At 34.3% G+C, this 26,615-nt stretch overlaps 4 protein-coding genes, 1 long non-coding RNA gene and 1 pseudogene across 7 annotated transcripts; 4 read left to right on the top strand and 2 right to left on the bottom strand.

The window, feature by feature from the left end:
* Positions 1 to 230: 230 nt before the first annotated feature.
* LOC130497514 (uncharacterized) lies at positions 231 to 1,292 on the bottom strand. 2 transcript variants are annotated; one of them, XR_008936491.1, is made up of 2 exons: positions 806 to 1,292; positions 231 to 726 (listed from the first exon to the last, which is right to left on the bottom strand). It is a non-coding gene; the product is annotated as an uncharacterized LOC130497514 (long non-coding RNA). The 2 variants fall into 2 exon arrangements; XR_008936492.1 differs by having other exon boundaries at positions 231 to 722.
* A 2,776-nt stretch (positions 1,293 to 4,068) lies between these two features.
* Positions 4,069 to 6,998, bottom strand: LOC108814098 (chloroplast sensor kinase, chloroplastic). Of its 2 annotated transcripts, XM_056991101.1 has the most exons (9): positions 6,375 to 6,927; positions 6,128 to 6,289; positions 5,745 to 6,035; positions 5,586 to 5,651; positions 5,426 to 5,494; positions 5,243 to 5,335; positions 4,945 to 5,162; positions 4,587 to 4,860; positions 4,069 to 4,495 (listed from the first exon to the last, which is right to left on the bottom strand). In XM_056991101.1, the coding sequence occupies exons 1-9, from the start codon at positions 6,783 to 6,785 to the stop codon at positions 4,250 to 4,252; spliced, it is 1,830 nt and encodes a 609-aa protein (XP_056847081.1). In that variant the 5' UTR covers positions 6,786 to 6,927; the 3' UTR covers positions 4,069 to 4,249. The 2 variants fall into 2 exon arrangements, with proteins under 2 accessions (XP_056847081.1, XP_056847082.1); XM_056991102.1 differs by lacking the exon at positions 4,069 to 4,495 and having other exon boundaries at positions 4,697 to 4,864; positions 6,375 to 6,998.
* Positions 6,999 to 11,248: 4,250 nt separating this feature from the next.
* On the top strand, positions 11,249 to 13,623 carry LOC108816507 (receptor-like protein 11; annotated as a pseudogene).
* Positions 13,624 to 14,943: 1,320 nt separating this feature from the next.
* On the top strand, positions 14,944 to 17,587 carry LOC108816508 (receptor-like protein 11). The gene has a single exon (XM_018589086.2). It carries the CDS (start codon positions 14,957 to 14,959, stop codon positions 17,072 to 17,074), a length of 2,118 nt encoding a protein of 705 aa, XP_018444588.1. The 5' UTR covers positions 14,944 to 14,956; the 3' UTR covers positions 17,075 to 17,587.
* Positions 17,588 to 17,998: 411 nt separating this feature from the next.
* Positions 17,999 to 18,891, top strand: LOC108815963 (uncharacterized). The gene is made up of 2 exons (XM_018588507.2): positions 17,999 to 18,200; positions 18,655 to 18,891. The coding sequence occupies exons 1-2, from the start codon at positions 18,096 to 18,098 to the stop codon at positions 18,739 to 18,741; spliced, it is 192 nt and encodes a 63-aa protein (XP_018444009.1). The 5' UTR covers positions 17,999 to 18,095; the 3' UTR covers positions 18,742 to 18,891.
* Positions 18,892 to 19,626: 735 nt separating this feature from the next.
* On the top strand, positions 19,627 to 20,706 carry LOC108816758 (F-box/kelch-repeat protein At4g38940-like). Its single transcript, XM_018589325.2, has one exon. The coding sequence runs from the start codon at positions 19,627 to 19,629 to the stop codon at positions 20,704 to 20,706; it is 1,080 nt and encodes a 359-aa protein (XP_018444827.1).
* The last annotated feature ends 5,909 nt before the right edge of the window (positions 20,707 to 26,615 follow it).

The raw sequence follows: 26,615 nt of genomic DNA, 5'->3' as shown, positions 1-26,615 counted from the left end.
CAAATAATTTTCGTTAACTATGAGCTTGTGGCAATCGATAAAACGTTGCTAGTTGTGGCCGTCTCTCTGCAACATAGCTGCAAACGATTTTCGTGGCTAATTTCCACAAATAGCGGAGACAGTATTTTGTAGCTATTTTAGCCACAAAAAGTCACACTATAAATTGTTGCTAATATTTTGAACAAAAAAAATAGTTGCTAAAACATATTTATTTTTAAAATATAGAAATATAAATCACAAAATTATATATTAAATTAGTTTACAAGCTAATTATTCTTTTTACCAATGAAATTTTTGTTTTATAAATTAAATTTGGTTTACAAACTAAATTGGTTTACAAATTAAATTGGTTTACAAAAATAAACCACATCAAAAGAAAAATCTAAAAAAAAAAAAAAATAAACCACATCTTCACCGCCGCCTCTTCAATTGGACTTACAGCGACCACCACCACAACCCTGTGACTTGGGAGCACCACTACTGCACTGCGACTGGCGGAGAGAAGTCCGATAGTAACGCTTCCACATCTTGATTCTCTTAAGCATGTCTCATTGTCTCAGGTCAGAAAGATTCTCTTGAGCCGAGCCGGATGCAGAGCAGGCCATGAAGGTCAACAAACACCACAAATCCAGATGGCTTGAAGCTGAGAGGCATCACGAGACCAGGAGAGATAGCAAGGTTCCTCTTCACAACCAAACATCATCTTTTTCTGCCTCATCCACCTTTCTTTACCAAGAAAAAAAAATATCATAATCAAATAGAGAGAGAGAGAGAGAAAGGAAAAGAGAGAATCCATAGCTGTTACTTAATTTCTTCTCCGCCAGTACACCGCAGTCTCTCGGAAAGGATTCCACTGCAGATGTGATGACATCTCTAAAAGATGAGATGGGAAGCTTTGCATATACAAATAAAGAAATTTGATTCTGTAAAGAAAAAAAAGAAACAATGGTTACTAGTTAGGATAAGATGACATAGGAAAGACAGAGAATGAAAGGTTCAAAATAGGATAAGGGAAGAAAGAAACACACAATGGAGAAGACGTAGAGAAGATCTGAGTCGTTGGATCAAAATGTATCTATGGTGGAAAAGAGTGATCCGTGTGTTTGAGTATTCAACCAATGACAATATTCCATTATTTTACCTTTTCAGTCATTTTTCATCGTTTAATAATTAATCTTCAAAGCTTTACTTGTTTTGTTTGTGGAACTGAAGTTTAAGGGTAACATTAACCCTTTAATAATATATCTAACCTTCAAATAAATTATTAGTTTAGAGTTTGGATTATATGGTTTAAGATTCAGAGTAACAGATAAGATTAAAATTTGGAAAATCAAAATCTGTAACTTATTCTAAATTGAAAATATTATATTTGGTATTTTGTTTGGTGATTTAGGGTATAGAGTTATAGTTTAGTGTTTAGGGTTTGTAAGTACAGAAGGGTTTGGAAGAAGATTTATATGTTAGGTTTAATGTTTGGGATTAGTTAAGTTTAAAAATATATTTGGAAACTTAGCATATTGAATCAACATTAAAATTTATTTTTGAGTTTCAGTAGTATGTCTGGAAATAGGGTATTAGGGTTAGGTTAAGGGTTTATAATTTTGAGGAAATATATTATAAATGTTTGATTTTATTGATTATAACTGATTTTTTTCAATTTTCTCATAAATGTTGGGTCTTGACATATTATATATTTTATATTTTATAGTATATACTTAAATATTTAAATTTTACGATTAAATATATTATCAATTTTTAGAGTATGCTTATTTTTTATAATACAGAAAATTTTATTATATTTATTTTTCAAAATTTGTTATTTGATTTTATTTTACCATATTATTTGTTGTTTTATATTAAAAGGTTTGTGATTAAATGTAGACATTCAAAGATAGAGTTTAAATTTTGAAAATTCAATTTCTTTGAATATCCACGATTTTGGTTGTGGCTAGATATTCTACGAATTAAGTCGTGGGTAATTGAAGATACATATGTCCACAATTTATTTTCGTAGCTAATTATGGCTTTCAATCTTCAAATAGCTACAAAATGAAATTTGTAGCTAATTAGCCACAAAAAGGTATGTAATAGCCACACAAATTGTGTTTGTAGATATTTTGTGACTATTTTCTTCTTTCCACAAAATTTTTGTGGCTAAATCGTAGCTAAAAACAATTTTTCTTGTAGTGTCGACTCGGTGTAGCTACTGGTTGACTGGTTAAACCGGTTTAACCGGACCGGGTTTTCTATCTATGAAACTTATATATATAATTATATATTTATATTATATGAACTTTACTTTTACATATAATACATTCTCTATTCTTTTCTATAATTAACTAAATATAAACAATAAACATAAATCTAACTGTATATATAGTAAAATAAAACTGAATAGTGAATACGATGTAAACTAAAATTGATAAAATCATACTATGATTTACAATAAAAATTATCATATTTATTTATCTTTTATAACTAAATCTCAAATTTTATGAATATGATAAAATAAAGATAGTATATGAAAGTCAAAAATATATTTTTCACATTGTTTCTTAAGAAAATAAAAGATCAATGATAATTGAATACTAATTATAAAATATTAAATTTTAACTAGTAATAGTTTAAAACATTTAATTATATGTTAATTTTTATGAATCGGGTTTTAAAATTGATCCGGGTCACCGGTTTTACCGGTTATAAGCCGGTTTTACCGGTTTTTTACAAATCGGGGTTATAAACCGAACCGTACTCGATTTCTTCAGCGAGTCACGGTCGAACCGGTTCGACCGGCCGGTCCGGTCCGGTTTTCAAAACACTGGTAATAATAGAGCTTGGAATTTATGGCATTGCTATATTTTCCGGGATTTAAAGACCAATTAAGTTTGACTAATATGGGTTGCCAAACTATGAATTCACATATCCATCTAGTTTTTTTGTCAATAAAAAGAGAATTGCCAAACTTTAATAAATAAATGTGAATTTTCTTACCAAACTGTTGAGTCCACTTTCTTTAATACGAGAGGTCCACTTTTTTCTTTACTTTCCTTGTTGATTTTCTTGTTTTATTATCGATTAATCGTCTGAAATTTTAGGTCTAGTACTATAGACGAAAAAATTATTGTAGGCTAAAAATGATATTTAGTAATAAAACTTCTCTCGTTTAAAAAAAAAAACTTTAAATCATAAAAACAATTACTTTTAACGAATAAACCTTCAATATTAATGTTAGTTTCTTTCACTGTCATTAAAATGTATATATTTATGTTTAAAATTATATTTGTTTAAAAATAATTAAAAAGATTTTTGTTAAGATTTTTAATTGAGTAGTTTTGTTACTAAAACATTTTAAAATATTAAAAGTTGAGTATCTTGGTCGACTCAATATTGAGTTTGAAATTATATATATGGTATTGAATATTATAAATAAATCAAAAAAATAATTAATGAAAAAATCGTTATACTTTCGATCGCTATCTACTTGTTGGAAGAAAAATATCCATAATTCGTATGTTGGAGTTTTCAATATTTTGAACTGACAGGAGGTAAGACTTATTTAATAAAACAACAAAATGAGACTTCAGAGAGATTGGAAATGTTTTTTCTCTTCGTTCCTAAGTAAACTTACGATGAGTTGTGACTGTGCTCGACAGTCGACATCTTTCCATTAGATAGTTGAATTATAAAAAAATCGTGCGTACATTATGATATATGTTAAGATCATTGGCATTTTACACAAACTTTCTGTAAATAATGGGAATATTAAGATCAACATTGAGATTTAGTTTTGAATAGCTTTTTTTTGCCAATAGTTTTGACTAGCTTATTAGTGACAAAAGCTGAAACTATATTCTAAACGCTTTTTCACTTGATATTTGAAAGAAAGTAATATTTCATTTTGTATTCAAATACAGATCACAAGCTACAAGATGAAAGAAGGTACCATTTTGCCTCTACCAAATTTCACATTCAGGATTTATCAATTTCGTTTGGTCATTACAAATGGTGAGGTTGTGTTTCTCTTTCTCGTTATACTACTTACATGCAATAACTATTTTTGTCACAAAGTTACGTTACAATACGAAGTCTACCTATATAGATATCTTTGGGTTATGTACATATTAAGTTGTTATTACACACTGATCACTGATAACTCACAAACAATAGACTATACATTGGCTTCACCACACATAGGCAAGCAAATACACGAGGCTAATAAATTAGCAAGCCATAGAGATGGAAATGAAATCTATGCTTCATTGCCTTCAGACACTGCCGCCGTGAAGGTAGGGAGCCAGAGCTCTACACGAGTACCGCCAGCTCCTATGGCTGCATCGTGGATACGAGGTGAGATAACCCTGATCACGCATCCGTAACTCTCCAGGATCTCTCGTGCTACGGTTAAACCCGCCACAAAGTTCCATGTCATATTGTCTTCAACCATGTTCTCCGACAAGAGTTCTGCTCCAAATGGTGTTAGCGAATGCATTTGCGTCTGCATCGATGTTAACACTTTCATGTCAAGAAGCAATTAAGTAACACTTTCAGACATAAAAGCAGCAGAAAATGAGTTTGGTCTTGTTTACCATATAGCGCATATCAGGACCATCGTCATCGATTACTACCAGACTACCGCCAGCAGGAGCTCTGGTCGACAAGATTTCAACTTTTCCTCCAACATGAGTGCGCAACAGAGCACCTTCAATGAGGTTACTCAGAGCCTGCCTCAAAGCCGGTTCTTCAACAGCAACTTGAAGGGAAGCTGAGTTTTCACCTAGCTCCACCACTCTTTGCTGAGTAAGGGCAAGTGGTCTCACAGTCTCGACCATATCTAAAAGCACACTAGAAATGTCGCATGGTCTTCCTGACATAAACGAAAGAGATAAGCCCCCTCCCAAACGCTATAACAAGCCGTTAGGTTTTAATGTCTCTGAAATTTATTACCTTATGCTATGCGTTTTTAGGGGTGCCAGTGCTAAAGGTGGCATAGGCATTTCTGAATCATCAGATCCAGAACCCAGGGAAAGGCGTGTACTTGTGATCTGTGACCCATCGATGGGGTCCTTTTGTTCATAGTCATCGGAATAACTTGATCTCATTGTTTCATTATGTGTTTTGCTCATCTTCTTCAATGCTTCTTCGTTGTGGCGGACTATATTGGCCTGTCAACGAAATGGTTATAAATACACAACACAAAATCAACTCAAACTAAAAAAGAGACGAAAGTAAGAGAAGGTGGAACCTTTGTCAAGTGAACTGCATCCTGAAGTTCTTGAAGGGTATCTCTTATTTGTTCGCCTTGGACTATTAAGTCTTCCACAATATCATGTGAAATCTACAAAAAGAAAAACAAAGTCAGTCCTGCAATGCAAAGACCAAGGGGAGAATTGCACTACTCTCGTTGAATGTTAAGAGCAAGGACCACCTGACTTCTCTTTGTGTGAGTTGAGAGCATTTTACTTAATGTCCTGATGGTAGAGAGCGGACCACGGATCTGCTCAATCAAAAGCAGGAGAGAAAAATCTCAAGACGTAAAACATAATAGGATCAATGTGTGTTAAAGTTAACAAGCTTGTGGTTCGTACCTGCTCCACTAGCTTACTCATCCTCACATTATTTTGCCATGATGACTGCTGAAGTAACATTGTTTTCTACACATAAAATTTTATTTAAAAAAAAACAATTAGGATTCAAGACAGAAGACAAACAACATCTTTAAACCCCCAAGGAGTATAAGAAAAAACCTGATCCATGACATATGCCATAGCCAAAGTCCGTGAAATATTAATAGCATATGATCTCTGCTCTGCAGTGAAAACCTTAACAGAGGGAACTTTAACTTTAGGTGGTTTCAAACCAGGCAAAGCATAAGCTTCCTCAGGTGAAGGAAAATGCTCTAAACCACACTCCTTCTCATCCTCCTCCTCCAACACCTCTTCTGGTTCTACAGGTAACTCAGCAACCAAGAAACCAACAACAAACGGGTGCTTCACCATTGGAAACACAGCAGCTCTATGCTTGCTAACAACTTCAACCTATCATGTTAAAAAAAAAAAAAAAGAAACAATCATTACACAAATTTGCAGAGAAAAACAAGAAACACAGTAACTAACTCAGTGACACATACTTGTTGACTAGAAAGGGAAGCTTCAGCGGCACGCAAACCAGCAGGGATACCAAAGTTCCCAACCAAGATCACAACGTCACCAGCACCAACACTCGGGTAGCACGTGACACGTCGAAGCTCCAACCGATCCATCACGTAGCTACCAGCTGGTCTTACATATATCTAATAAAAACCAATTTAATTAAAAAACTTTGTTTTATCTTTTTTTTTTAAATAGAATTAAAGATTGGAAGAAAAGAGACGGAACCGAGAGGAGAGCGTTAGGATCGACGATTCTACGGAAGAGATCCAACTGCTCGACGCAGAGACGCTGGAAATCGGGACTCGGCAAGATGATCTTGTCCTTCTCGATCATCTGCGTGAACTCCACCGGAGTCGTCGAGGCGCCGCGTATCGCGGAAGCGATGGCGGAGGCGGAGGTTACGGTGGTTTCTCCTCCGATTGAGCCTCCGGATTGGGAGGCTCCGTCGGAGACTGTTTGGTTCACGTAACGGAGACCGCCGCGCGTGGGGAGGGTGAAGATGGAAGATGATGGTGAGGCATTGGGGAGTTTGAGAGATGGATTTGAAGGTCTAGGAGGGTTTGGGATGGGGTTGGGGAAGAGGAGGTTGGGGTTTGAGGAGAGGAGTGTCTGAGATGCGATTGCGGAAAGAAGCATCACTGTGGGAGAGTTAGTTAGTTGTGTGTGTGGATGAGACTGAACTGAAACTCTGCGAGGAGGAGGAAGACGATGATGCAATGATGATGATTGGGATTGCAAAGTAGACTGAAATGACTCACTCTAGGAAACGGCGTCGTGTCCGCTGGTGGATCACTGGATTAAACCAAACTCAACCAAACAAAAATTCAATCGAACCGAAACCAAATCAAACCAAGCTGAATTGCAAAAGACTTTAAATAATTTTCATTTTTTTTATAAAACCTAACCGACAACAAAATTGTCTATGGTGCCTATTCATATGAGCTGAAATGATTTTTGTAAGTAAACTAGGGGAAAACGGTTATTTTCATATACAATATCTCGCGATTACTACAGTGCAAAAATATATTTAAATTTTTGAAAATTTCAAATAACATACATGTTCTCTATATTTTTAGCGAAATTATACACCATTCAACACACCAGTTATTACATTTTCTAATTTTACTGATGTAAATGATGTATCAGCTAATTTTGGTGAATAAGATGCTACATGTCCAATTTTATTTTCTAAACAAAAAAATAGTCGTTTTATAAAAAAAAAAATTTAAGAAAATGTAAAATTTTTAAAATTTATATTATTTACTAAAATTAACATATATTAATTAAATAATAGAATTTTAATCTTATATAAAAGAAATATTAGTAAATTTTACAATCATATCACAATATATGTGCTGTAATGATTCAAATCCCATGCTATTATTACTTCATAAGACCATCTCCAAGACTCCAACCCACCTCTATTTTAATCTCTATATTTTCTTTTAAAATATAAAAATTCTATTATAGAGGTAGATTTGCTCCAATATATGCTTCTATAATAGAGTTTCTCTATGTATAGGGGAAAATATAGAGATATGTCATTTTCATCTCTAAATACCATCTCCAATGTATTTTGTTATTTTCACCTCTAAAATAGATGAACTCTATAATAGAGGTATGATATGCTCCAATGTATTTCTCTAAAATAGCAATCTCTATTTTATAGAGTAAAAAATAGAGGAATGTTATTTCTTCTTCTATAAATAGAGGAAAAAATAGAGATATCTATTATAGAGGAAGAAATAGAGGTGGGTTGGAGCAATTTCACCTCTAAATGCTATTATAGAGGTGAAAATAACAATGGGTTGGAGAGGCTCTAAGATCTCTATTTTAGAGGAAAATATAGAGATGTACATTGGAAATGCTCTAAATATATATTTGTTATGATTTTCTTTTAAATTTTAGATTTTACTTTAGGTTATTTGAACTGATCTAATATAACCCGAATTTGAATGATATATGATTACTTTATAGTATGATGTGATACAAAACCGATCCGAACCGAATTTGTTTATCCGATACCAATCCATACTTACAAAAGTACCAGTATGAATCCTATGATGTATTACAAAAAAGAACCGAAATCCAAAAATCCGACCTGAACCTAACGGGTTCCAAACGCTACATTTAAAGAATTTATAATAAAAATTATTATATAATATTTACGAATTTATTTCTCATATAAGATTAAAATTTATTTTTAAATTAATTTTGATAGTTTTACTAAATATAAAATTTATAAACGTTACATTTAAAAAATATATATAAGATGAATATTTTGTTTTATTTTTCTCTTTATAAAATTGTATACGTGTCATTCTTGTCAGTAAAATTAGTTGACGTAACATCTATGTCATGCAAAATAAGATGATTTAGTATTTATGTCAGCAAAATTAGATGATATGACAGTTGATGTAGCGACTGGTGTATGATTTCATCAAAATATAAATAATACTAGATCATGACCCGCGCGCCTGCGCGGGTTTATCTTTTGATTCACATATTTTATATACATGTTGTATATTATTTAAGATTTATAATATAAAAAAGTTAGAATGATCCGGAACCAAAAAAATCGACCCGGACAAAAAGAAATCAAATACCTACTTAGATCCAAATGTTGAGAACTCGAAGAACTCATACCTGAAATGAACAGATTTATACCCGATCCAGTGAGCTAAATTTCAAACATAATATCTTTTGTTATATTTTTAATTCATTTTTTTTGGTTGGTGAGATTTACTATTTATTCGAAAGATTTTTGGCTAACTTAATGGTATATATTCGTAGGTTTCTTTTTTCTGAACAGGAAAAAAAATATTTGGATCTTCATTAAATTTATCTTATATAACAAATTGCTGCTATAAATAATTTTTATAAAAACTAATTTGTAACAGTAATATCATTTTTGTTATAAATTAGTATATCATGGTTTATAGGTTCAAAGTATAGAGTTAGTCGTCTTCATAGTATTGCTAATATTGATAGATGCAAGTTAATGAATACAGATAATATCATAATATATTGGATTATTAGTAATCTGTCGTATAGTATTATATGTTAGTAGATATATTATTAGTAATCTATTTTATAGTATAATATGCTAGTGGATGTATCTAGCTTATAGTTAAATATATGCAATATAAGGAAACATGCGTAGTGGATATAATAATAAGGTAAGAACTGAAAAACTATGGTAATAGTTGATATTAATTATTTATAAAAAATGCAATGTCTAATAATAAGTAGATTAATATAGCATTAATTACATAAGGTCCAACTTTAAAATCCACCTAGAAGAAGTTGTAATGATTCTGTTTTAATAAGATAGATGTATGTTATTTGAAATTTTCAAAAGTTCAAGTATGTTTTTGCACTTTGGTATATATCGGATATGAAAACTCTATATATTGTAATACCTTGGGTATGGAATAGTTGTTTTTCCGTAAACTAGATGACTATAAACCTGCTTTTAGAAATTGAAATTGACGATGTGGGCTTGTGTCTAAACCCAAGACTCTAATATGGGCCATAAACCAAATGGCCATCTATCTTATTAAAACAGAAACATTTTATTGGACCTAACATTTATTTTGTAAGTTTTTAAATTAAATACATCTTTATATTTTATAGTTAAACCTACATTAAATTACTAATGTTCCTTTCTTTATACTACTATCCATGTTTCCAAACAATATACTTATTTCTTTATACTTTTATCAATGTTTCCAAACAATATATTTTCTATACTACTATCAATGTTTCCAAACAATACAATAATTAATCTTAGTTATTTTATATATATCATTTTTTTTTTAAATTTTGTAGAAACGTTATAATTTCATAAATTGCAAAATAATGAACTTTAAAATTTGGATTATAAGATTACAAATTATGAAACTATTACAATTTAAATCCAATTAGATTACATATCGGTCATCCATCAGCTCAATCGGTTAATCTCGGGTTTTAGTGATTTTTTTTTAATATGAATATTTTAAAAACCTAAATTGAATTGTCAGATCTTCGGATTAACCGGTATAATCACAATCGGGTTGAATTTAAAAACACTGATTTAGCTGCAAAAAATATTTTAAATACATACTCTTTAAAAATTACCAAAATATTTGTTAAGTTATTAGTGATTTTTTTCATCGTAAAATATTCCGCGCTTCCAAAGCGCGGGTCAAAATCTAGTTTGGGATTACAGGTAGATCAAGTGGCTGGTGAATTCTTGAATTGAGCCCATCCGGTACAAGTATAAGAGGATGTCGTCGTTTTGGGGTTGAGTTGATCCTAACGGCCATAAAAGAATCCGACGAGAAGCAGAGGTGATCATATAGCGACTTCTTCTTCTCCGGAAAGCTCGAGACTTTAGTGGTGAAGCGGCTTTAGCTCGGTGTCCTCGATACAACTGTCTGAGTGTTTTGTACTACACTGGTACCTGAAACAAAGAACTCAAACATTAGATGATTTTATATAGTATTTGTATCGGTGATTGTAATTCTCACCAGAGGAGTTTTTCGATTACTATTCTAGTGAAGGCTTGAGAGCACAAATTCTCTCCAGACGTAGTAATCGGCTGTTCTAAACTGAGAAAAAAAATTATCCTTGCATTCTTTAGATTCAAGCAAATAAATCAACACACAAAGCGAATTCGAAGTCGTAACAGAAAAATTTAAGAAAGCTGACAAAGGGAATAATTGTTTTTAAATAAATTTTATGGACAAATGGTGCTACATACAAATTTTATAGGTTCACAAGGTCCAAATATAAATAAAAACTGTGTTTGAAGTTTCTCGTGCGATTTATAAAAAAAAACAAATGGAGAGATTCTGACTATTGAAAAAATAACTTAACATTATTATGTAAGAGACTTTTGAGACCAATGGTCCAATTCTTTGACGATGGGGAGCGGGAGTTGACGCAAGATTTTCTAAGCCACAGCCCACATCCCCACTAAAGATTTTCTAAAGCACAGCCCCACTAAAGTTGACGCAAGTCAACCGAACCCGACGAGTTGAAGCAAGATTTTATAAGTCACAGCCCCACTAAAGAGTTATTTTTTTTCCTTTTGCTTTTCTACTTAAAGAGAATCAGTGAAGCATACTGCATACAGCATATAACCCATCACAGACTTAAAGAAAAAAAAGATGATCCGAAGCCATTGTTATTTCTTTTGTGGTATCGTTACCATCAATTTCTCACTCCTAATCCACACCCTTGCTTCCCCCACGCTCCACTTTAATTGCCGCAACGACCAGAGGGATGCTCTCCTGGAATTCAGAGACGAGTTTCCACCAATTGATGAGTCAAACCTAAGCTCGTGGAATAAGAGCAGTGATTGCTGTCTTTGGAACGGTGTCACATGCAATGAAAAATCTGGCCAGGTGATATCCCTCGACCTTCATGACACATCTCTCAACAGCTCCTTGAAAACTAATAGTAGCCTTTTCAGACTCCACTATCTTCGTCACCTGAACCTTGGGGCTTGCGATCTCCAAGGTGAGATTCCAGCTTTAATAGGCACCTTGAACCATCTACGCTACCTTAGCCTTGAGTATAAGTGTATAACTATCTCATAGGAGTCATTCCTCTTTCCATAGGAAACCTTTCTCGTCTCACAAATTTTGACCTTTTAGCTAATTATTTGGAAGGTGAAATTCCTACTTCTATCGGACACCTAAACGAGCTAAGAGTCATGTCCCTCGACCACAACTCTTTACGTGGCAATATTCCTATTTGGTTCACCAATTTAACCAAGCTTTCTCAGTTTAGCCTCCGCTCTAATAACCTCACATCCACGCTTCCACTAGATATGAGTGGGTTCCACAACTTGGAGCTATTCGATGTTGCTTACAACTCATTCCTCGGACCTTTCCCTAAATCCTTGTTCTCCCTTCCTCGGTTACAGTCTGTTGATTTAGGAGTAAACCAATTCACGGGACCTATCGAGTTTGTGAATACATCTTCATCTAAGCTTCAGTTTTTAAGTCTCGATCACAACAGTTTCGACGGTCCAATCCCAGAATCAATATCTAAATTTCTCAGCCTCGAACAGTTATATCTTACCCACAACAATTTCACTGGTCCAGTCCCTAAATCTATGTCAAAGTTAGTTGACCTCCACGATTTACAACTTTCCAAAAACAAGTTGGAAGGTCAAGTGCCAGGTTTCTTATGGAGAATGGACACGATGATGATTTCTCACAATTCTTTCAGCAGTTTTGAGAAATTTCCACGAGAATCATCATCGATCCAAATGTTGGACCTGAGTTCAAATTCATTCCGAGGACCATTCCCCCATTGGATCTGCAAGCTTAAATGGTTAAGCGTGTTAGATTTGTCTAACAATCTCTTTAATGGCTCGATTCCTACATGTTTAAGGACCTCCATCGTTTATCTTTTCGACCTGAGTCTACGTAACAATAGTTTCAGCGGAGTTCTTCCAGATATGTTTGATGTTGCTACCGAGCTACGACTATTCGATGTTAGTCAAAACCAGCTGGAAGGAAAATTTCCAAAGTCTTTGATTCATTGCAAGGATCTGCAACTCGTGAGTGTGGAAGGCAACAGAATCAAGGACACGTTTCCATCTTGGTTGGGATCTCTACCATCATTAAACGTTGTCAGTCTCAGATCAAACCAGTTCTATGGGCTGTTGTATCATCCCCATGTGTCCATTGGGTTTCAGAGTTTAAGAGTGATTGATGTTTCTCATAATGACTTCGCTGGAACTCTCCCACCTCACTATTTTTCCAGCTGGCGTGAAATGACCGTGTTAAACCAAGGAACTGACTACATGGTGAATTTCATGAAGGGTTCACGCTACACACGTTTATTCCCGGAATCAATCTTCCGCTCAATGGAAATGGTTATGAAAGGAGTAGAGACGAGCTTTGAGCGAATCCGACAGGATTTTAGAGCCATTGATTTTTCCGGAAACAAAATTTATGGCAAAATCCCTGAATCCATTGGCTTCTTGAAGGAATTGCGTCTTCTCAACTTGTCAGGTAACGCCTTCACAGGCCATATCCCACGATCATTGGCAAATTTGACCGACCTCGAGGCATTAGACCTCTCGAGTAATAACTTGTCAGGTCAAATCCCTCAAGATTTTAGTAAACTCTCTTTTCTTTCATACATGAACTTTTCCCATAATCTTCTCCGAGGTCCAGTTCCACGTGGCACACAGTTTCAAAGACAGAAATGTTCTTCATTCTTGGACAACGCTGGACTGTATGGCCTCGAAGAAATATGTGGAGATCAAAGCCATGTCCCGAGTCCTACAACACAGCAAGCCGAGAATTATTCAGAGGCAGAAGAAGAACGAATGATCAATTGGGTTGCAGCTGCAATTGCCTATGGACCTGGTCTATTATGTGGATTGGTGATTGGACATATCTTCGCTTCAAACAGTCAGGAATGGTTCCCCCATCTCCTGCAGTATATCTATTAAACATTTGTAAGACATATCTTGTCCAACTTATTGGTTCTACTTATACTGTGTTTTCCCAGATCGATGTGTTCTCCAAAAGACTACTTTTCTGTTTAATGTTTTTGTAATAACCGTATATGGTGGTATTCAATATACCTTGGCTTAAAAATGTAATACGGGAACTTCATCCTACGTAAAGTCTTAAAATTGCGTAGCCTAGTGAAAGGCCTTCCTTCTCTGATATACATAGCTTACTATCCACTCGTGCATACCTGTTTTTTTCTTCTTTTTATACATAACTCTTGCTTCTCCCACAGGCCACAGTCGATCATACTCAGGTTTTATAATTTGGATCGTAGAAACTTAAAGAGGTTACACTAATTATTTTAAGGGAGGATAAACTTTAGCCAGGGGGGCACAGAAACTGTTGGTCTCAACGTACCCCCGCCCTCATCATACTATCCTTTCCCGTACACTCCTCTGCTTTATGATCATGACTATACAAATAGTCACATATGTAAATCGGAACGGTCTCTCGGCCGCATTATCAACTTACTAACCAAAGTTTCCGGTGCGATTTCTAGAAACAAAGGGAGAGATTACGACTACTAAAAAAGGCGACTTAAATTTTTTATATATGAAATGATCTAGCAACTACTCAAAAAAGAACAAGAGATTGAATATAGCTTAACAATTGTAATAGTACCTCGAAAGGATAAATCCATTATAGAATAAGATCTGAAAGATCAAAATAAAATCAGAATCTAATTTCATTATTCTTTGTTATTTAGTTTTTATAATTAAAATACATATTCTCAAAGATTTGAAAACAGTTTGTTTGTTTGACTTTATTAGTCAACTAATTTTGTTTGACTATTGGTGGCACATCTGTTGAGATTTTTTTGAATGGTTTGCATAAATACAAACTGTTTGTTCAAATGTCAAAGAAAACTGAAGTTGATCGTTTTGGTAAATACTCTTCATGTAATCGTTTACAAAAGTATGGCAGAGCGATGTCCTAATAGAGCCAATCAAAATTTTGTTTTGTTTTGTTTTGTTTTGTTTTGGTATAGTTATCCAAATAGCCAACGAATGAACTCAATATGTATGTTTAAGAGATGCTTTGGACAGGATTGAATGGTAATGGTTTATGCGAAGACTTTTGAGACAAGTGGTCCAATTCTTTGACGTGAGGGAACGGAAGACTAGGAGAAGTCAACCAAACGGACTAGTTGATGTAAGACTTGCTAAGCCACATGCCCCATTAATGAGTTTTTTCTCTTCTTCTTCTACTTAAATAAAACTAGTGAAGCATACATCATATAACCCATTACGTACAACACATTTAAAAAAAAATACAGATACGATGATAGAAGGCCATTGTTATTGCTTTTGTGGTGTTGTTACCATCTATTTCTCACTCCTAATTCACACCTTTGCTTCTCCTACGCTCCACTTTTGCCTCCACGACCAGAGAGATGCTCTTCTAGAATTCAAAGACGAGTTTCCAACTGATGAGTCAAACATAAGTTCGTGGAATAAGAGCACTGATTGCTGTCTTTGGAGTGGTGTCACATGCGATGATAAATATGGCCAGGTGATATCTCTCGACCTTCATGAAACACCTCTCAACAACTCTTTGAAAACAAACAGTAGTCTTTTTAAACTCCAATTTCTTCATCACCTAAACCTTAGCAATTGCAATCTCCATGGTGAGATTCCTTCTTCGCTAGAAAACCTTTCTCACCTCACAAATCTTGACCTGTCAGCCAATTATCTGGTAGGTGCAGTTCCGACTTCTATTGAAAACCTAAAGAAGCTAAGACTTATATCCCTTAACAACAACTCATTTATAGGGCATTTTCCTAAATCCTTGTTCTCTATTCCTTCGTTACAATCTGTTGATTTGGGAGTAAACCAATTCACTGGACCTATAGAGTTTGTGAATACTTCTTCATTAGAGCTTGAGTTTTTAAATCTCGATCATAACAGATTCAACGGTCCAATCCCGGAATCCATATCTAAATTTCTCAACCTCAGACGGTTATATCTTAGCCACAACAACTTCACAGGGTCGATCCCTAGATCTTTATCAAAGCTAGTCGATCTCAAGGACCTACATCTTTCCAAGAACAAGTTGGAAGGTGAAGTCCCAGGTTTCTTATGGAGATTGTCGACTATGATGATTTGTCACAACTCTTTCAACAGTTTCGAAACCCCTTCGCAAGAGACATTGTTGGTCCAAGTGTTGGATCTGAGTTCCAATTCATTCCACGGCCCGTTGCCTCATTGGATATGCAATCTCAAAGGGTTAAGCTTATTAGATTTGTCTAACAATCGCTTCAACGGCTCTATTCCGACATGTTTAAGGAATGCCATTGTTTCACTTCTCGACATGAGTCTGCGCAACAATAGTTTCAGTGGAGTTCTTCCGGATATATTCGGCGATGCAACCAAGTTACGATCAATCGACGTCGGTCTCAACCAGCTAGAGGGAAAGTTTCCAAAGTCGTTAATCAACTGCAAAGCTCTACAGCTTGTGAACGTGGCGAGCAACAGAATCAAGGACGAGTTTCCATCTTGGTTGGGATCTCTACCGTCGTTAAACGTTCTCAGCCTCAGATCAAACGAGTTCTACGGAACGTTGTATCATCCTCACGTGTCGTCCAATGGGTTTCAGAGTTTAAGAGTGATTGATATTTCGCATAATGACTTCACCGGAACGCTTCCACCTCACTATTTTCTCAACTGGCGTGAAATGACCACTTTGACCAAAGGAAGTGACTACATGGTGAATCCCACGAAGGTTGCTCGTTACATGGGGTTATTCCCGGAATCAATATATAGGTCGATGGAAATGGTTAATAAAGGAGTTGAGACAAGGTTTGATCGAATACGACAAGACTTCAGAGCCGTTGATTTTTCTTGTAACGGAATATCCGGAGAAATCCCTGAATCCATTGGTTTATTGAAGGGGTTACGTCTTCTGAACTTGTCGGATAACGTCTTCACAAGCGAGATCCCGAGATCATTGGCGAATTTGACGAGTCTGGAGACGTTGGATCTTTCGAGTAATAAGTTATCAGGTCAGATCCCACAAGATCTTGGTAATCTTGGGTTTCTATCATACATGAATTTTTCTCATAACCTTCTCGGAGGTCCAGTGCCTCGTGGCACACAATTTGAAAGGCAAAACTGTTCTTCATTCTCGGAAAACTTTGGACTCTACGGCCTTGAAGAAATATGTGGATCACTCCATGCCGTGAGTCCTCCTACAGTACAGGAAGCTGATGAATATTCAGAAGCGGAGGAAGAAATGTTTAGTTGGGTTGCAGCTGTGATAGCATATGGACCTGGTATGTTTTGCGGGTTGGTGATTGGACATATCTTCACTTCACACAATCAGGAACGGCTCACAGAAAAGTTTGGTCGAAGAAAACTCATTCACCCCAAGTGCTCGTTAAGCACATCTCTTGTAAACTGAAATTATATCTAGTTGTGTTCTCCGGAAAACTAGTTTGTGTTTCTTTATATTTTCTTATTTTTATGTTTTGTAATTAACGTATATGGTGATGTTAAAATAGATTTTGGCTTGAAGATGTAATAGGGTACTTCATCATACTTATCTTAAACTTTGCGGTAGTAAAAAGTATTCTTACTGCATACATGCATAGCTTCTCCCCCACGTCAATCATACTATCTCTTAAATTTTCTTATCCGAACAAATCTGAAACTTGAACTGAAGTGGTAACCAACAAGAATAAAAAGGCAACAAATGTCCTAACACGATATAAAATGATAGTAATATGTCTGACTAGTATGGGTATTCAGTTTCTGGTTCAATTATATTTTGTTGTTCTCGATTTTTTTTTTCAGCTCTACAGAGATACAGGAATAGTTCAGTAATTTATGAAATTTAATTTGATTTGGGTTCAGTCATTTTAATTTTTTTTTTAGTTTAGATGACAATATTTATAACTGGCTTATATCAGATAAATTTATGGGTTCAATTTGTTTTTGGTTCCGATTTGTAGATAATTTAGTTTTTTGGTAATTTAAATATTTTTGGATAAGAAGACTCGGATAATTTAATTATTTGGATAGTTTAGTTTATAATTAATACTTTAAATTTTAAAATTAAATACAATTAATATTTTTGTTATATAAATTATATTTTAGATATTTGGATAGTATTTGATGTTCTATTCAGTTTCGGTTAGATTTTACTTGTTTTCAGTATCCAATATGCAGAAACCGTTATTTGCAAATATTATAATTTTTTTTTTTAAGTTCGGGTCCGGTTCTATGAACATATTACCTTAACCAAACGTGTCATTTTCACGATTAGCCGGTCCACTCAGCGGCGGTAACACAGTAGTTAGGTGCATCTTTCCGCACTAGATCACTGCCCCGCAAACATCAAGTGCTTCTTCCCGATCGATCAGCGACTCTTCTTCTCGAAAAAAGCAGCAGAAGAAGCTTAAGGCGAAGAAGAGAAGAAGAAGATGGTGAAGGTGTTGACCTACTTTGGGATGACATTGGCTGCTTTCGCCTTCTGGCAGTCCATGGACAAAGTTCATGTCTGGATCGCTCTTCACCAAGACGAGAAGGTTCTCTTCCTCTCTCATCTTTTGCCATGCTTTTGGGCGTCGATTGTATCATAAATCTTCGAGATAATCGAGTTATTGCGATTGAGGTCAAACCCTAGGCTATCGAATTTGATTTAATTATCCTCAGATTGCATTTGAGATCAGATTACATTTGGAAAGTTCATCACGTAAGATGTCATGATGAGAAGCTAACCTTAACTTGTGTTTGATTTATTAACTTCAATATGTCATCTTTTTTTTTAATGTGAAAGCACAAGAGATTGTGGGAGCAATTGATTAGGTAGTGATGAAAACATCTCGTTGATTAGTTCTTCTTGGACTTGATTAAGTAGTGATTAAGGGATCTGAAACTGCACGGAGATTGGTGTTTGCATTTTTGATTAGGAGGCTAAGCTCACATTGATGAAGTAGTGACGAGTGTATCTGATAACAACAAAAACGTGTTTATGTGCAGCAAGAGAGAATGGAGAAGGAAGCGGAGGTAAAGCGGGTTAGAGCAGAACTGCTGAGGAGAGCTAGAGAGGAGGATCCTCTTGCCTGATCATAGTTTTTGTTGGCTTTCTAATCAAATATCAATTCCCTACTCCCCTTCACATTTGTTTTTCACTGTTATGGACCAAAATCGAGTTTGCATAACATATATGCTTTTGAATTTGTGATGATCATGAATAATATAGCCTTCTTCGTTGTTCTTCTAACCTAATGAAAAAACTACTGGAGAAGTATCTCGCTCTTCCGTTGTCTTCCCCAACCTTGTATCATGGATTCTGTCTGTAATTCTTGCTCTGCCTTTGTCTTCCTCAACTTTGAATCACTCACCACTCTGGCTTGGGGTCGATCGACAAAAGACGGATTTGATAATTTAAGCGGGACGGAATTAAAATATGATATGGTGCACTAGTGATTCATGCGGTTTTTGATAAAAAAAATATAATATGATTTTAATAGAAATAGTAGAAAATAATATAGATTAATGTAATTAGAATTTATTGTTTGGCTTAGTGATATATATAATTTTGAACATAATTTTAGTAGAAAATCTTATTGTAATTTATATTAATTATTTAAATTTAAATAGTTGTCGTCAAAAAAATATTAGTTATAAATTAATAAAATAAATAATTCATTTTGTATAATAGTTATTAGATTGTAGGGCATGAATTGCGATTCATTCATAGGTTTATTTGCCTAATAACAAAAATGGTAATTAGGATTTTAATGAGAGGTTAGAGAGAGATAAAAATAGAAATAAAAAGAGAGAATGTTTTTGGTTCGATAATAAATTTTTAAAAATATAACCATATAACATGTCATCAATTTTATTATCATGTTATATACTAGGTGAATTGTTGACTTGAGTTTGAGATTAGGGGTTTTTGAATTTTGCCGATTAGAGAGTACAATTAGAGGGTTTTCCACTCTAGACATGTCTTCCAATATCAGGGCAGAGAAGAAGCAATCTTCGTCCTCGTCTCCGGTTACGTCACTTCCGGAGGAAGTCGTGGTTGACATATTGGCGCGTGTACCGAGACGTGACTATCCAAGAGTCTCCCTCGTTTCAAAGTACTTCCGTTCGCTCGTTTCTTCGTCTGAGATATACGCAAGACGATCTTCGCTGGGCTGCACCGAGCATTTCCTCTATGTTTTTCTCTTTGACTGGGACGACCGTGTGAACCGTTTGTATACGTTCCGCTGGAAAGGCAACGGCAATAGCAGCCGCTTGGTCTTAATCCCAGGGCTTCCTGATATGCCTCGTGATGGAAGCTTTGTAGCCGTGGGATCAAGGATATATGTGCTTAGTGGGAGGATGACATCGAGTGCTTTCTTCATCGACTGTGCATCATCCCACACTGTGCAACATCTCCCGAGGATGCCTTTCCCCATGTCTGATATAGTCGCTGACGTCATCGGCGGGAGAATCTACGTCTTTGGATATCACGGTACCGATCAAAAGTACTCACATGCGATGTTGGTGTTCAATACAGAAACACAAATGTGGGAGGATGGGATGACAAAGCCAGGTGACGTGTATGCGTATAGAAGCTTGGTAGTGATGGCTGGTAAGATGTACATGACGGAGTTTCAGAATAGCTATGTTTACGACCCAAAGGAAAGCAAATGGGAAACGGACGAGAAGCTCAGTTCGAAGTTCTGGGATCATAAGGCTTGTGTTGTTGATGATGTTTTGTACTTTTACGATTGGTCTGACAAGGAATTGAGAGGGTATGATCTAGAGCACAAGTGTTGGGGAGTGGTGAACGGTTTGGATGATTTTTTGGCTGAGATGAGACGCGTTGGTTGTTATTTGACGAGGACTGGGAGTTACGCTGGCAAACTGGTTTTGTTTTCCCATAGATATGAAATCAATGGGGAGATTTGTTGTGCGGAGATTTTGCTGGAAAGACGCAATGGGGGTCAGATTTGGGGTAAAGTTGATCAGTGGTGTGATCATGGTCTGATTGCTGGTGATTTTAGCATTACGAAATCTCTAGATGTTGTGCTTTGAATTGATTCAGCAACACTCTCTCTCTTCCTTATAAACTTGTTTTGATTTGGGGGATTTGTTTTTGAGAGTTGAGAGTCTCTCATTTGTATATCTCTTTTTTTCTTATGCTGTGTTCCTTACCGGTACGTAACTGAATGGAAACATGTTCCAAGTTTACAAAAAAATGTGTCTTGAATTTTGAGATGTTTGTGTGCCCAGTGGAAGTGGAATCTGTTCGTTGGTATAAGAGGTCACACTAAGGCTGTACTAACGACTAACAACTAACTATGTAGGTAGCAATTCTAGAGAGAGATGAAGAATCATATGTCAATAGCAATTTTTATTGTTTTATAAGAAACCTGTGTATTCTGAGAACAAATAAACTCTCACTTTTAAGAGCTGATCCGGCAAGACCTGTAAACCATTGATTTAGTATTTGTCTCGGCTAACGGTTTTGCTTTCTCTTTAGCCGCCGCCATTCGCATGTCCCAAACACGTATGATCCCCCATCAGAAGCAACCAACTACGGATCTTCTGATGCACCTTCACTTTCATTCCTTGTAAGCGCGAAAGTGAAGGAATGATACGTGCTGGGTGAGCATCTTGTATGGAATAAGCAAGCTTCCCGCTATTTGCGTCCCATGCTGCTATATATAGCTCGATCCTCACCAGCAGTAAACAGAGTTCCACTCTGTTTGGTAAGTTTAAGCTCTTAGGCTAAGAGCCTGCGTTGATGCTCATCTTCTCTCTGCTGCTTCAAAGTTATATTAGGTTTTTAAGGATTTTATAAAACGAAACTGATTAGATTTGGACCATCACACACTTTATAGTTTAGCCAGGTGTGGACAAACGTGCCTTCTTCCTTACGTAAAACATGTATTTTAAAAGTTTATCCGTTCCTTTTTTTTTTTGTTATATGCGGTTCCAGAAAGAATCCACAAACCACAATGGATTATGAAACTATTTACACTATTTCATCTGAGGGAGTTCATCTCCATCTTGTCTTTACCCAAAATGATAGAAGTGATATATGGACGCAGTGGTGTTATCCTCTTCATTGGTTTGTGCGGTCACAGTGGATGGCATTGTTGTTTATTTTCTTCCCATTTGTGGCAGCTGGGAAAGATAGTTTTTGCAGGGAGCATTGGGTCGCCAACTGAAGTTTTCCCTTTCACTAGTTCATGTACGAGCTTGCATTCCGATACTCAAGGCTTTACCTTCCGGATTTATGACTTTTCTGCCATTGTTACGGAATGTCTATAACCCTTTTGGTTGCACAAGTTGTGATCATATCAACGGGTATCTATAAGCTTGTCTACAAGTTTTACTGTCAAGAACTCACTCACCTTCTTTCAGAGAGTTGTTCACTGGATCTTATTAGCTATTAGATCCCTTATCTTTTCCTTTGATGCTTTATATGCTCACTTTGCTTGTTGTTGAGCTTATGCTATGGCAATCTCTTTGACTGTGATGCTTTTCTATGTTGTAACACCTCCTCCTCTGATGGATTTTTGAAACTTTTAAGTTAATAAACTGTTTAATTGTTTAACAAAAAAAAAAAAAAAGAATGGCGACCAAAATTGTTTAATTGTAATTATACAAGAACATACTGGATCCTATTTTAAGATTCTACAAAAGCATGATATCAGAAAATTTTCCAGCTTGAAAGCTTTTACAAGTCAATAAGCAGCTCTCATCCCGAATTTGAATTCCGCCCGTCACAGTTGAAGCTCACGTCAATGGAGGAGCCTTTCATTGGTATGAGGAGAACTTTCAAGGTCACATCATCAGGCTGCACTAGTGTAGCAAATTCACAGAAATTTCATGCTAGAAGCGTCGGGCATAAAGTGGTGAGTTTGGTTCTCTCAACCTTGACAAGGATTTTATAGGCGCTCCTAATAAGAATTTGATGACAGGAGTTTACAACTCTATTGATTTTGATCAATGGTGAAGCCATATCTTATGATGAGGTTGAGTACAGTATCATGTCCTTTGCTCATTTGGAGGGAATCCTTATATTGGTTTGATTATCAAACGCTATGGAGTTTTGGTTTTGTTTTGTGGCATTGTGTACTTTCACTCTCTCCAAGGTTCTATAGCCTGGCTCTACACCATTGGTATGATTATGATATGTTGTATTATGGAGAACGAGATATATAGTGGTTAATATATGCAGTATGCAACTAGGGCGTTTGAAGAAGCCTTGGTCTCTGTCCCTATGGCTCTTGCAGAGAACAGTGGATTGCAGCCATTGGGACACTCTCTGCTGTAATATCTCAGCAAATTAGTGATTATGGGTTTTGTTCTTGTTTCTACTTAATATTGGTTTGTCACTGAAAGATATGGAGTACGTTTCTTAAAAAGGAATTGTTGTTGTTGTTTGCTTGGAAGTACCTTGAAACTTTAACAAAGACGTTTTTGTGGGGTTTGCATGCAGTTTTCCTTGTTCAAGTGCTATTATTATTGATGAGATAAAGACTTTGCTGATGATCTATAATGCTAGATAAACCCAGTGACTGATATCTATATAAGGACTATCATCATAAGTTATGTCATCTTGCTTTCTTAGCTTCTTGCTTCATTTTTCCATGTACATGTACTAATTTATATGACAGACCCATCAAGTATTTCATTCTGAATTGACTTGTTGTTCCAAATTCTCAATAGGTACGTCCTATTACCATGATAATTTTTAAACCTAAACAAAAGCTTCTTCTTCTCTGTTTCAGACATAATGAAAGTTCCGGACATTTGGGATAATTTGATGCTGTCTCCTTTATTTATCTCTCAAACACTAGAGGCACGTTTTGGTTATGAGCGTATGATTCAAAGCAGAGGTTTTTTGGGGAGTGGGGAACGATTTTGTTGGCTTGGCTGAGACAAGACGTGTAGGGTGGTAAGGGACTGTGCGTTGCGGGCGGAAACTGGTTTTATGGTAAGAGAGATTTAGGGTAAAGCCTGATGGTGTGATGATCATTATTATTATGATTTCTGGGAATTTTTTCTCATTATGAAATCTCTAACTGTTGCCGTCAACACGACCTGTCTCTTGTGTAATGAAGAACAAGAATCTTGCAGCCATTTGTTTTTCGGTTGTCGATTCTCGAGACAGATTTGGAGAACACTTATTGGAGGGCTTTTTCAGGATGAGTTCACCACGGACTGGAACACACTCAAAATGCTCTTGTCCTAACCCGAGACTCACACCAACAAAGACCTTTATTTTTAGGTATGCTTTGCAAGCAGCGATGCATACAGTATGGAGAGAACGGAATGCAAGAAGACATGGAGAACATCCTAAAGATACTAGCTGTCTGGTCAGGTTTGTGGACAGGACAATGAGACTCGGGTTGATTTCAGTACAAGGGAAGGGACAGTAATACCTTGATGAAGGTCTGATCACTTGGTTCGGAATACAAGAAACTAGTGGAGTAGCTGGTTAACTCTTTATTTAGATCAGTTTTTTAATTCTTTAAATAGAGGATAGAACGGTTGCACTTGATGTAAATAAGTTTTTGCTTGAATAAATTTTACATTCATTCATAAAATAAAAACAAGCTCTAACTGTTATGGTTTGATGCAGGAACCTTCCTTCATATAAACTTGTACGTGCTTGTAAGAAGTAAATAAGCTCGACACCAAATCCACCAGCTAGGCTCTTAGCGCTCTACTATATGTAGTCATGGACTGAATGCAGCAGTCGTGAGCTTGTTAAAAAGATTTGGTTTGAGAGTTGGGGATCTTAATCAAGGTGGTTTCCCTGGTTTTTGGTGTATTGGATAAGTTATCACTTTTCTTAGCTTTGTTCCTTTATCAGTATTGAACTGGTTACCAGAAACCAGAAATATGTTTTCTATTTTGTATGAATTTCTCTTTTGTTTGGAAAATATATTTTTGGAAGTTTTGAAATTTTTGTAAATTAATGATTTGACATATTATAATTAGTGGTTTTAATCATATGGGGTCAATGCTTATAGCTTTTATATATACTAAGTGGACTAGTTGTTTTGCACGCACTTGCGGGCTTAATAGTTTTTAGAAAAATATAAACAAATATACTATAAATTCGGAAACCTTAAAATAATTTTTCTCATGTTTTAAAAATATTTAATAACTAACAAAATATTAATTTGATATTCAATATTTTTTTATTCTAATAAAATATCCTTTGTTACGTAAAATAAACTTAAAATATCTATATATACATAAATTATATTTATTTTTAAAATATATGATGTTAAATATTTTAGATAATATAATATAAAATCTTGTAGATAATGAGGAATACCAAACTAATGATTTTTTAATTTATGGATAATTATATATTAACAAATATAATCTAATTATTTATTAAGAATAATAAGATTTAAACGCTCTAAATTTAAACATGAGAGCGAAAGAATTATTTTAGATAACAACACAACACATAAGAATTATCTTATTTTAAACTATTTTATATCTTATTTTTTAACCTTTATAATAGAAATAATTATTTAAGATAAAATACAGTATATAAGTTATCTTATTTTATTAAAAAAATAATATGATTAATATAAATTCGTTTTAATTATATATACAAATTCATTAAAGATAGTATAGTATTGATATTAAGGATAATAACTAAACAAACATTCAAACAGAAAAACTTTGTTGACAAACAAAACATTAATGTATAATGTATAAGATAAGAACATTTTCTATCTATTGTTATTTTCATTTCTAAAGGCAGAAATTCTGTTTCCTATAAAAAAATATTTTTTATTATAAAATCATAATTATAATGGTCTTTTAACTTTAAAACTTTAATAATTATAGCTAAAATGCACTTTTGGAAATTACTTTTTTATATAAAAATAAAATCACATTTTTCTTTACATAATAGTCTTTTAAAAGAATTTTAATTTAAACAAAATCATAATTCTGTGGAACTCTTTAAAACGTGTTTGGAAAAGAAAACACAAATATGAAGTACTTGTCGTAGATAAAAAAAATTAATAATTTCAAAATATTTTCTTTTGGAGGTAGATTTTTTGAAAATATATTTAAAATATAATTTTCATTCCTAATAAAATATTTTGAAAAAATAAAGACAAATAAATGTTAACTTTTCTACTTAAATGACTAATAATTTTTTTGCAACTGAATAATAAAAACAAAATATCCCAAAATTACTTTAACAAAAAATATAAAATAAATTTATTGTTATTGCTTATATACATCGTTAATAAATTTAATAACTTAAAAAAAATATCCCATGACAGATTACATTATAAAAATAGAAATATATTTTTTATTTTTTATTAAACTATTTTAAATATTTTAGTTTAATGATAAATCCAATTATTATATGTGTATATATATTAATAATTATAAAAAGTAACAAATAAGAAAGAAAAATATAGATAAACATAAATATAAATACATGGAATTGTATTTTTTCAAACACGTTTTCATATAATTTTTTGAGATAATATTTATAATATAATTTGAGATACTTTTTCAAGTAAGTTATTTTTAAGTTCTCCAAAAATATTAGATCTTAATTTTTTTATTTTCAAAATACATTAAAAATTATTTTTTTCTGCTAACAACACAGAATATATAAGAATTATCTTTTTATTTTTAAAATATATTTTAATTTCTTAATAACTTTTATTATGACAGTTTATTGAATTATCTTGTTTTAAAAGTTTAAAACTCGTTTCTATTTATGACTAAACATTATAATATTAATTTATAATCAATAATCTAATCTAATAAATAAATTTATTCATTCATTAAGGGTAATATCGATATTAACCGCTCTAACTTTTAACGTGAGAGCTCCGTTGTGAAAAATCACTTCGCAAATAATAGTATAGATGCCCGCAAATTTTGCCGGTTTGAATGTTTTGTAACAATATATTTATTATAATTTGTCAAATTAAATT

The sequence above is a fragment of the Raphanus sativus genome, chromosome 7 (assembly GCF_000801105.2).
Source record: "Raphanus sativus cultivar WK10039 chromosome 7, ASM80110v3, whole genome shotgun sequence".
NCBI classification, from domain to species: domain Eukaryota; kingdom Viridiplantae; phylum Streptophyta; class Magnoliopsida; order Brassicales; family Brassicaceae; genus Raphanus; species Raphanus sativus.
This window is presented reverse-complemented; position numbering and strand designations above follow the sequence as displayed.

What these genes read in the sequence shown, in the direction of transcription:
- LOC108814098 (XM_056991101.1), bottom strand. Translation starts at nt 6,785, where the DNA reads ATGCTTCTTTCCGCAATCGCATCTCAGACACTCCTCTCCTCAAACCCC. An exon ending in CTTCCCTTTCTAGTCAACAA is followed by an intron (nt 6,036 to 6,127) that starts GTATGTGTCACT and finishes TTAACATGATAG; the next exon opens with GTTGAAGTTGTTAGCAAGCA. An exon ending in CTAAAAACGCATAGCATAAG is followed by an intron (nt 4,861 to 4,944) that starts GTAATAAATTTC and finishes TATGTCAGGAAG; the next exon opens with ACCATGCGACATTTCTAGTG.
- LOC108816758 (XM_018589325.2), top strand. Translation starts at nt 19,627, where the DNA reads ATGTCTTCCAATATCAGGGCAGAGAAGAAGCAATCTTCGTCCTCGTCT.
- LOC108816508 (XM_018589086.2), top strand. Translation starts at nt 14,957, where the DNA reads ATGATAGAAGGCCATTGTTATTGCTTTTGTGGTGTTGTTACCATCTAT.
- LOC108815963 (XM_018588507.2), top strand. Translation starts at nt 18,096, where the DNA reads ATGGTGAAGGTGTTGACCTACTTTGGGATGACATTGGCTGCTTTCGCC. An exon ending in CTCTTCACCAAGACGAGAAG is followed by an intron (nt 18,201 to 18,654) that starts GTTCTCTTCCTC and finishes GTTTATGTGCAG; the next exon opens with CAAGAGAGAATGGAGAAGGA.